This window comes from Neopelma chrysocephalum, unplaced genomic scaffold, assembly GCF_003984885.1.
Source record: "Neopelma chrysocephalum unplaced genomic scaffold, ASM398488v2 Primary Assembly neopelma1_184468, whole genome shotgun sequence".
NCBI classification, from domain to species: domain Eukaryota; kingdom Metazoa; phylum Chordata; class Aves; order Passeriformes; family Pipridae; genus Neopelma; species Neopelma chrysocephalum.
In genome coordinates, this window is record NW_020938464.1 from 205 (window position 1) to 11,195 (window position 10,991).

At 62.9% G+C, this 10,991-nt stretch overlaps 2 protein-coding genes across 2 annotated transcripts; both read right to left on the reverse strand.

Moving 5' to 3' along the window:
* Positions 1 to 277: 277 nt before the first annotated feature.
* LOC113962679 (telethonin-like) lies at positions 278 to 1,574 on the reverse strand. Its single transcript, XM_027673439.1, has 2 exons — positions 1,429 to 1,574; positions 278 to 659 (listed from the first exon to the last, which is right to left on the reverse strand). Exons 1-2 carry the CDS (start codon positions 1,572 to 1,574, stop codon positions 404 to 406), a joined length of 402 nt encoding a protein of 133 aa, XP_027529240.1. The 3' UTR covers positions 278 to 403.
* A 1,195-nt stretch (positions 1,575 to 2,769) lies between these two features.
* Positions 2,770 to 10,674, reverse strand: LOC113962678 (stAR-related lipid transfer protein 3-like; the record flags this gene model as incomplete). The annotated part of the gene is made up of 8 exons (XM_027673438.1): positions 2,770 to 3,307; positions 5,284 to 5,377; positions 6,508 to 6,612; positions 6,974 to 7,053; positions 7,540 to 7,635; positions 8,590 to 8,652; positions 9,835 to 9,927; positions 10,619 to 10,674. Coding segments are annotated over 8 exons (692 nt in total), but the record flags the coding sequence as incomplete, so codon positions are not given.
* Positions 10,675 to 10,991: the final 317 nt, after the last annotated feature.

Consider the following 10,991-nt stretch of genomic DNA (forward strand, 5'->3'; position numbering starts at 1 on the left):
GTACAAATACCACCGTTTGTACAACCCCAGCCCACCCCCCCGCCCCTCCCCACAGCCCCCCCAGGGCCCCCCCTGGGCCCCGGGCGGATCTCAACGCTCCTCATCTTCGCATTCCCGTCTCTTTGCCAGGGAAACTGAGTCACGCTGGTGCTGCTGGGAGCCCCCCGAAGTGCGGGAGGCCCCCGACCCGCAGGGACCCCGTCCCGACCGGCCCCCCCCGCGCCCTCAGCGGGGTGGGCTCCCAGGCCGAGGGGAGCCCACCCCCACCTGCCCCCTCCCTCCTGCGCTGCCTCTTCGGGGTGGCTGAGCGGACCCAGGTCTCTGGGTCCCCCCAGCCCCCCAAAATCAGCCTCGTGTCCCCCCAACCCCGACCCCACCCCCCCGCCCCGTCCCCTGTCCCCGCTCAGCCCCGCTGGGCCTCGTGGGAGAGGGAGCGGGAGAGGGTCCGGGGGAGCCCCCCCTTGGCTCCGCGGAGGTCTGGGGGGGCGAAGAGGGGCACGGGAAAGGTGCGGGCGTAGGGCAGGAGGTGCTGGGCCAGGGGTTGCCCCAGGACCCCCACCCGGAGCAGCCCCCAGGGCGAGCGCTGCTGCAGCACCCGCACGGCCCCGCGCTGCTCCAGCGACTCCCGGCGCGCCGTGTCCACCTCCCGCCGGCACCACCTGGGCAGGGGGGGTTTGTTGGGGTGAGCACAGGGATCCCAGAGCTCCACAGGGACCCCCCTGTCCTGCTCTGGCCTGTTGGGGTCACCTCATCCCGCCGGGAGACTCCCCCCCTCCATGTTCTGCACCACCCTATGGGAGCACCTGGAGACTCCTGTGTCCCATCCCATCCCGTGGGGACCCCCAGAGACCCCCATGTCCCACCCCCCCCCCCCCGGACCCCCGGAGACCCCCTTCTCCCACCCCATCCCGCAGTGACCCCAGGATACCCCTGTGTCCTGCACGGCCCCATGGCCCCATCAGGGTCCTTGAAGCCCCCCATAGCCCCCAAACCCTATGGAAACACCTCACTTTGGGACTCCTGGAGTCTCCCACAGCCCCAAAAAACCCACGGAAACCCCACAGTTTGAGACCCTTGGAGCCCCTCAAAGCCCTATCAGGACTCTTGGAGCCGCCCACAACCCCAAGACCCTATGGAACCCCATGGAGCGCCCCACAGTCCCCAGACACCACGGAAACCCTATATTTTGGGACCCTTGGAACCCCCCAAAGCCCCCCATCACGACCCCTGGAGCCACCCACAACCCCAAGACCCCATGGAACCCCTGGTTTGGGACGCACGGAGCCCCAGGGCACCACAGAAACCCCACATTCCGGAACCCTTGGAGCCCCCCACAACCCCAACGCCCCACAAAAACCCCGTGTCCCTCGGTGTCCCTCGCCCCCAGCACCCTGTGCCCCCCTGTGCCCCCCTGGCCGTGCCCCTCACCGCTCCTCGGGCCGGGTGCTGAGCTCCAGGTCCAGCCACTCAGCGCTGAAGGTCTCTCCCCTGCCCACGTCCCGCTCGCTGACAGAGCAGCCCAGACGGGCCGAGAGCCCCCCGCCGCAGCCCCCCACCACGCCAGGGCCCACCATGGTGCCAGTGCCCCCCCCCCGCACCCGCCCCGCTTTTATGGCCCCGCTCGGGCTATTTTGGGACGTGTCTCTGGCACGGCGGGCACGGGACGGTGCCAAGGAGGGGGTTTTTGGGGGGGTGGCACCGCTGACACGTGTCACCCCTGCGTGTGCCACCCACGGGCGTGTAACCCCCCCACTGCCAGCAACGTGATGGCACCGGCAGGATCCCCCCTGACCCCCGCCCAGGGCACGTCCGGCCTTTCCCTGCCCCCCCGAGACCCCGGAGGGGGTCGATGAAGGCGGGGGGTGCCACTGCCAACGTGGTGCCACTGCCGCCCTGTGCCACCAGAGGGACATCGGGGGCCCTCCCCCAGGACAAGGGGGGTTCTGGCTGCAGGGCACCCCAAACAGGCTGTTTATAGGGTTCCCCCCCAGGTTGTTTATAGGGCCTGCCGGGTGCCAGCAGCCCAGGGCTCACAGGCACAGGGCTGGTGACAAGGGGGGGACATGGGGCTCCAGGCCCTCCCAGCTGTGGGGTCCCACCCCAGGGAAGCACCGAGGGTTGGGGGGCACGGGGGGCACCCGGTGCAGCCGTGGAGGCTCCTCGCCCCTGGAGCTGCCGGTGCCACCACGGGGTGGGGGACAGTGACACCCAGGAGCAGCGACACCCACAGCCACTGCCACCACCCAAAGGAGCCTGGAGACCCCGTCCTTTGTGCCCGGGGTGGGGAGAGGGATTTGGAGTGACCCCATTCCTGGGCTTCGATCCCCGCGGGTGACAAAGGGCACGAGGAGCTGCAAACAGTGCAAGGCTTTAATTCCCCCCTCAGAGATTTCGGGGTGGGGGTCGTATCCCCAGGCCATGGGGGGGGTGGAGGGGTGCAGAGAGCCCCGGGGGGGAGGGGGGGGGGGGTTGCTCTGGGTGCCCCCCTCCCCTCTCTCTTCGTGCAGCCCCCGCGTGCGGGGGGGGCCCCGCGCTGCTGCTGCTGCTGCTGTTTTTAGAGCAGCACACGGTGCTCACAGGTAGAGAAACCGCAGTCGCCCCCGCGCCCCCCCAACCCCCAACCCCCCCCCCACACCCCCAAAAAGGATCAAAGTCTCTGCTTAAGGCAAATCCCGCGCCGGGAGCTGCGGGATCGGGAAGGGGGAGGGGGCTCGGCTGGCCCCGGGGAGGGGGTTTGTGCAGTCCCAGCCGTGCCCCCGGGGTGGGGGGCACAGCCCCGGGGGGCACAGGGGGTGTGGGGGGACACAGGCTGTGCCTAAACCCCGACGTCAGAGCTGGCACGGGGCTCGGGTGTGCCCTCACCCCACTGCAGCCTCCACCCCCATCTCCTCTTCCTCACGGAATTGGGGCGCAAGGACAGGAATTTGGGGGTCACAGCTGAGCCCCCACCCCCTGTGTGGGGCAGGAGGGGGTCACACCTGCCCTGTGTGGGGCAGGGGGGGCCAGCCCAGCCCCAGAGGAGGGCAGGGCAGGGGTTTGGCACGTAACAGTCAGTGGTTCCAGGGCCCCGACGAGGGGGCAGGAGGAGCTGAGCCCCCTCCCCGGGCTCAGCCCAGCGCTGGCAGCGGGGGGTCCCCTCTCTGGGGGGGGTGTAGGGTCCTGTCCCCCCCCCCTCCGGAGCAGAGAGGGCCGTGGAATGTCCTCAGGGCTTGGAGCAGAGCTCGGCCATGCGCTGGCGCAGGTGGAAGGCGAACTCGAACATGGTGGCAGCCAGGCTCTGGTGGATCAGGTACCGCGGCAGCCGACCCTGCAGGGACACACACGGGGCTGGCACAGGGGCTGGGGGCTGAGGGCCGGCCCCATCCCACCCCCAGGGCCTTCCAGGGACACAGAATCACGAGCACAAGCTTGGGAATGGGAGCTGCCCTCATCCCACCCCGGCAAGTTCCCGGGATGCAGGAGCCATGGGTGAGGTTTGGGGCTGGGGGCTGGTCCCCTTCCCATCCCAAGGGGTGTTGCAGGGACACAGGTGAGGGTTTTGGGCCGGGGGGCTGCTCCTGTTTCATTCCAAGAAGTTCCAGAGACATGAAGCCATGAGCAGAATCTGGGGCTGGGGTCTGCCCCCATCCCATCCCATCCCACCCCATCCCATCCCGTCCCATCCCAGGGGGTTCCAGGGACAGGGACACAGAGCCACGAGCAAGGTTTGGGGCTGGGGGCTCCGGGGGGGCTCCAGGGGTGCAGGAACCCTATGTGAGGTTTGAGGTAGGGGCTCCAGGAATGCTCCAGGGATGCTCCAGGAGCACCACGGCGCGGAGCTGCGGCTCTCGCGGAGCTCCGAGATCCGGGGGAGGATCTGCAACATGGTTTGATTTTCCCTAAAAAAGCCCTGCACGACTCACCCCCACCCGCCTCGGCCTCGGCTCCGTGATGGGAGATCCAGGAAAAAAATAATAATCCCAGTCCCTGCAGGGGGAAGGGAGCCCAGGCAGGGCCAGGAGCTGCTCCGGGGGTCCCGAGCAGGGAGGGATGAGTGGGCAACTATCCTGGGGGTCAGACGAGCACAGGACACCCCCCTGCCTTTGGATTGGGGGGTTCCAGCACAGATTTTTCCCTGGAGAGGGTTTCCTCTCTGATAAAAGGGCAGGAGAGTGCGAGGCCGCTGTTCCAGGGGCCATTTCAGTCACCTCCCCACACAGACCCAAACACACACACGTGCGGAATCCTCCCCCCCCCGGAGCAGGAAGGGATGAGCCACGGGCTATAAATACCCCTCCAGGGCCAAAGGAAGCAGCCAGCAGCTCCAGAGGGGCTCTGGGCACTGGCAGAGCCCCTGGGGAAGGCGCTGGGAGCAGTTGGGGGTTATTTATAGCTCGGCCGCTCCGGAATTCCTCCCACTGCGGAGGCGGCTCCGGCCCGGGAAGCACAAGGAACCTCTTCTCTTTCCAAGCCCCGTCACAGGGGTTTGTTACCCCCCCCCCAAACCCCTTACAGGCATCGGAGCCAGATCCATGAAGGAGAAAACACATCCCTGGCACAACGGGGCGGGAGGGCACTGTCACAACGGGGCGGGAGGGCACTGCCCCGCTCCGGAGCGCTTCCCAAAGCCTTCCCAAAGCCTTTGGCAAGGCAGGCAGGAGCCTCTGGGGGAGGGGAGGGGAGAGGGCCGTGGGAGGGGAAGGAGGGGAGGGCTGGGGCTGCTGCAGCACAGCGATGAATGGAGCCTTTGTGCCGCTGCGGGTTACCACGTCAACCTTCCGCGGGGGCAGGAACGGGCCCGGCTCCTGCTCCCACTCCCGCCCCATCCCGGGCCCTCCCGGGCCACCCTTTTGTCCGGGACACCGGCAAGGCCACCGGCAGCAGCTCCACAAAAAGCTCCAGACCTGGGAAACCTTGTTCCCCCCGGGTGGATACGGGGTGACTGTGGTTGTACCGGGGGTGTTGGAGCTGGGAATTGCCCCTTCGGAGTGTTCCTGGGAGCAGCCAGGCACAACTCCCATGGCCAACGGTTTTTTGTTCCCAAACTGGATAAAAACCTCCCTTCCCCCAGTCCTGCACTCAGAGGTGAAACCCCTAAATTAAATATTTCAGGTAAGGAAGAGCTTCTCCACCTCCCCACCAGGGCAACGAGGGGGATTTTGGGGTAGTTTAACCTCCACCTGAGTCTCTCCAGGGCAGTGTTTGATAAGGAACCACTCCCGTGGCTGCTGGGATCCAGGAGCAGGGCCCTGGGATGCCAGAGCCCCCGGGAGAGCTGCGCTGGGGACCAGGAGCTGGCTTTACCTTCAGGTCTGTGTTGAGAATCCAGACGAAGGTGCAGACCCTGGGGTTGCTGGGACACTTCAGGACGATGAATCCTCCGGGTCCATTCTCACCCCTGTGGAGCAGAGCCAAGAGGATCAGCCAGAGCCAGGGCTGGCTGGAATCCCATACTTCTCCGGGATGCTCCACGTGGATCCTGCCCAGCAGCCAGGGCTGGGGCCCAGCGGGGCAGGAGCAGATGTGGAGAGCCTGGGAAGGTGTTCCTTGGCTCCAGGTGCACGAGCCAGCACGGCAGGGCAGGCTTCCCACAGGTGCCTTGGCAGCGGCGGTGCCAGAGCAGCAGCTCTGCCTCTGGACGGTGCCAGCTCTTCCCCACGGGAAGGTTTCCCAGCCAGGCACAACCAAGAGGTCCCAGGGAAGCCCTGTGTGGCTCAGGACAGGCTCAGGACAAGGATCCTGTCACTCCAGCCCCCAGATCCTTGCTGGCACCTTTTGATCCGTCCCCAAGACGGGAGCTGTGCACACACACACAGAGCCCAAACACAGGTTTCCCTTCCCTTCCCTCCCCAGAACACACTGTTTCTGCTGGGTACATTTGTCAAAGGATTTTTCCAGGCCTCGAAGTCCCCTGCTCTTAAATGGAGCGAGGCAGCTCTGAGATAAAATGGCAATTACTTTAACCAGATTATTGGGAAAAACGACGTGGGAGCGCGGCGGCACAGCTGGGCCCTGGCAGGAACAAGGAGTCCTTGTCTGCTGAGCCCGACCCTGCCAGGACCCAGCACCAGCCTGGCCCTTCAGAACGGGAGAGGCCAAAGCCCTGCTGAGATTTTGGGAGCTGCTCCATCCTTCTTTCACCCACGGGACCTTCTCTCCGTGTCTTAAACTCGGTTTACGAGGAGCACAAGGCATGTGAGAGGCTGGGAGTGTATCCAGCTGTTATTGCCCCTCCGAAATTCCTGCTGCACAAACAGGATGCAGAGTGGGACGGGGGCTGGTGCTGCTGCTGGTTGGGCACCTCCACTCCCCTGAGCTGGGAAACGCCCCAGCAACACTGACAGCACAGAGAGTTTCTTGAACAAAGGGAGACGAGCAAGGGAAGCGAGGTTCGGCTCCACAAATAGCTCGGCTTCCTGCAAGCCCTGCCAGGAAAGGCAGCAGGGTTTGCAGCTAAGTGGCTCTTTGCCCTAAAGCTTCGTTTGAAGTGAGCGATCCCAGCTGAGAAAAAGAGCCCCTGGCTCTTACCTGACGTACTTGGAGAGAGGAGGCTTCAGGCTGTGCGTGGTCGATATCCCTGAGGAAACGTACCTGTCCCTTCTCCTCTCGATCCGACGCACATTCACGAAATCCCTGAGCAGAGAAAGGGCACTGCCTGCTCAGAACACACACAGGGCATGTGGAGGGAGCAGATCCTGCTCCCCTGATTGCTGGGAAAGGCTGTGGCAGGGCTGTGTCAACACAGGGACAAAGCGCAGCCAGCACTGATATGTGGGAGCCCGACCGAGCGGCCGCCTGAGGTTTGGAGCTCGGAGAATCCTGCCAGGAATGTCTGGAGGAAAATTTCAGGGGCTGCTCGCCCTTGGGAGGGTCACACAGCGGTGACACCGGAGCTCCCAGCCGGCCCAGAGCATTCCCAGTGCCCTCAGAGGGCTCTGCCCGTGGTTTGGGGGGTGTTTGGGGGCTCAGCGTGAACAGAGTGGGATGAACTGACCTTGGGGAAACCACCCCTCCGGCAGCTCCGGCCGCCACGTCGTACGAGACAATCGTGTTGTCCTCGATCCGCTGCAAGATCTGGGGAGGGGATAAATAAAAACAAGAGAGATTCGCTCAGACTGTGCCTCCAAGTGCCAAGAGCTGGGGGATACATTCCCTCCCCCAAACCAGCACCGGGATCAGAGCACCCACAGGGTCTTTACAGTGGAGGGGGGTGAGTTCGCTGGTGGCGTGTGACGGGTTTGTCTCCCGAGTCTTTTGGGGGGCACAGGTGTCACCTCCAGCTCCCCAGCACAACGCCCAGACGCTCCAGCGAGCACAGGCAGGCTCGGCTCAGCCTTGGCCCCTCTCCCTGCCCACCTCACGGGCTCTTGGCCGGGCTCAGGCAGCGGCTGCCGCGCAGCGCTGGGATGAGCGGCGGAGATTTAACGCCTCAGCGACTGGGACCCAGCTCGGCTCCAGCACGGCCTGGGCACTGCCAGCAGCCTGTGCTGGGCTGGGAAGCTCCAGCTCTCCGCTCCAAGGAGCTCCTGTGATTAAGCCATCTTTGTCCAGCACGCTCACCTGGCACGCTGCCACTGTTCTGTTCCACAGGATCATCTTCTCCGGCTGGAGAATCACCTCCTGGTAAACCAGCTCGGGAGAGCACTGCAGGAAAGCCTGAGGACGCAGGCAGAGCAGTCAGCCAGGCCCTCTGCTCCCCTTGGGGAAGATTATTTTTAAGGAACACAGGGCAGGACACAAAGGACAAGGGGGATCATATTGGAGGGCGGCCTGGCTTGTGTACAGCCAAAGCCACGGGTGTCACCCCTGTCCCAGTGCTCCCAAGGGACTGGGGGGCACAAACCCGCAGGATTTGGGAGCACTGAGCTCCGTGCTGGCGTGAGGGCAAGGTTCTGTCTGTCTGCCTCCTCTCCCACCCCAAATCCCAGCAGCTCCCTGTGCACCATTGCTTCGGGAAGCCGCATTTTTGACTCTCCAAGCTCCGTTCCAAGCTCCACCACGCCCACCATCCCTTCCCACCCCACACACATCCCCACGGGACCGGGGGATCTTTGGAGGCAAACGGTTAATGCAGTAAAAGTGGGACCATCCAGCTTTTCCTGGTGAACACACACAAGAAGCTGCTCCACTGGCAGCTCCTGCCAGCGAGGCAACATATGCACTGGAACAAAGAGAAGCCACGGCAGCGCCGCCGCTTCATTAGAGCGTGGTTCCCAGCCAAGGCTCTCCAACTTGGGAGAGGGCACGGAGCAAGGCACTTCCGAGCGGCTCTTCCCGGTGCCAGGCAGCAGCAGACGCCTGCTCAGCCCTGGTCTTGCTGGCAATTAGTTCCAATTAGCCTCCTTGGTCAGATTAGCCCGAGATGCTGGGGTTGGAAGCGAGTCTTGCAGTCACCTGCTCCCAATTCTCCCGGCAGAGTCTGGGGCCCGGGATGTTTGCTGGGGAGTTTGTCTGCCGGCCAAGGGGTTTTCCTGGAGAGATTCCCCAGTGCAGTTCATCTGTCTCAAGCACAGGCAGCGTGTTCTGCAGCCCTGACCTGTCCTGAAAGCTGAGCTGTGGCCCTTTGCCCGTGCCAGGCTGGCCGAGGAATCGATCTGGGGAGGTTCTTACCTTTAAAATAAAGGTCTTGCCGTGGAAAGGGATTTCAAAAGTGTAAACAACATCACCAAAGTCCTGTGCAAGAGATAAGAAAGTTGTATTTGTGTAAGCAAAAGGAATTGCTCCCATTTGGGGTGAAGCCAGGCAAAACCCTGAGGCTCCTGCCACCCCCAGGGACCCCTTTCTCCCCTCCAACATCCCCCTGTCCCCCACAGCGGGCACAGAAACCGCCCCGAGCACGTTTCAGTTGGCCGTGCCCAAATTTCCATCAACAAAACAACATCCAGAGAGGCAGCAGGGGTGAGACAGAAAAAGAATCCGCCCCGTGCCAGCCTGCAAAACCCCACGTCAAGGTCAAACTCTCTTTGCAGCACCGGGGCAGGAGAGGGGGGTCGGTGCCAGCGCTGCCAGTGCCACTGGAGCTGAGCCCCCCCCCCCGGGGGCTGGGCACGGGCACAGGAAAACCTTTCATCGTTAGCCCTGTGTTAAACTCTGATTAGTCTATTTAAATCCATCCCCCTTTGGAAAAAGAAAACAATCTGCCCAGCTAGTTTGGCATCAGACAAAGGATCACTTGACAGGGGAATTTGAAACACCAGATGAGACAGCACTTTGCAGGGTTCGCACCTCCCCTGTCGTGTTTCCACCCCAGAAAAAAATAAAACTGGTTGGGTTTGGGGGGCAGAGACACCTCCTCTTTCCCTCCACCCTTCAGAGCTCTGGGAACCCCAGGAAATTCTGGGGTGGGCAAAGACACATCCCAGATTTACACTCCAGGTCCCTGTGCTGGGGAAGGGGGGACACCCTCAGGGTGGATTTGGGGGTGGGAAGAGCAGTTTGTACCCCACACTTCCTGCTGCCACGTGGGCCAAGACCTGAGTTTGGGTCCACCCAGTAGGCTCCAAGGCACCTTTCTAAGGAGTAAGAGCTGAGCTGGAGCCATGGGAGCAGCATTCCAGCGCTCACCCCAAAGGTGAGCCCTCCACCCCTGCCCACCCACCACCGGCCAGAGGGAGGAGGGCTGAGCTCCTGCTCCCGTCAAACTGCAAGGCAATTAAACGTCTAATTAAATAAGAGGGGATTTTGCATTTAACTGAACTGGAAGAGATTCCTAATTCAATCAGGTAATTGTAACGCTTGTTAATTTTTCATGGCGCAAGGAGGCTTCCAAAGCCTCGTTTGTCCCGGTTTTTGCTAAGCCATCCGTGCCCTCTGCCAGCTCTGGGAGGTGGGGGGGGACACACACATCACACTTGCATTGTTTTTCTCGAACTTCCAGTTCTCCTCCTGGGCGAGGATTTGGTCCACGACCTCCATGGCCTCCTTGCCTTGTCGGACATACTCCTTTTCCTGGGAAAGCAGGGAGGGTTTCATTAGCTGGGCGTGCAGGAGGCCTGAGGGGGGTGTGTGTAAGGCTGCTTCCTCCCCCCCCCTCGACTCTCCAGGCTGGCACAGGGAAAAGGGGATCAGAAATCTCTTAATTTGGGTCACAGAGGCCTCATTTTGGAGCTCCAAGTCACGCTCCCCGCCCTGGCTCGGATCCACACACCAGCTGCGGCTCCTGCCTCAGCGTGAGGGCTTCCAGCAGGCAAAGGGCTCTGGGATGTGCAGCTTCCTTCCTGGAGCAGCCACAACGGGGGCTGAATGGCAGCAGGACCGTTGGAAAAGGCCACAAAGCCCGTGCCCTGCCAGGGTTTGGGGAGGTGAAGGGCCACCCCGCAAGTCATTGGGACAGGGGGGTGATGCCCGTGCTGGAATGCGACCAAAAAAGCAGGGATGGAAGGAGGACAGGCAGGAGCAGAGCCAGGACACATCCCTGTGGGATGCTGCAGGGAGGAAGACACAGCCCTGGGGGAGTGGGGTGAAGCTGGGGGACTCAGAGGACCCTTCCTGTGGTGGCCACAAGGGGCTCGGCCACACGTCCCCAGAGCAGAGGGTGTGGAATTGGGGACAGCAGGACTGGGGAGATTCCCACAGTCCCACATCAGCCTGGAGAGGGACAGGGACAGTCCCAGCCTCGGGCTGTGCTGCCTCAGTTTACCTGAGCTGTCAAGGGCTTTCTCCCTGTGCCTTCCTCATCCGACTCATTGTCCGACCCTGCGGGGAAACACCCAATTAATTCACAGTTAACGAAGGTCCCACTGGTACAACCCTCTGGCCTTCTCCTGGGGGCAGTGTCTGATCCCTGTCCCGTATCCAGCGGGAAGGGCTGTCAGTGAGGGTGACTCCAGCCCTGTCTCCCTGAACACCTGCTCAGCTCTGGAGGGCTGAGCTCATCCTGGGTGTCAGATACACCGGGATAACAGCTCTGGAGGGCTGAGCTCATCCCAGGTATCAGATACACCAGGATAACAGCTCTGGAAGGCAGAGCTCATCCCGGGTGTCAGATACACCAGGATAACAGCTCTGGAAGG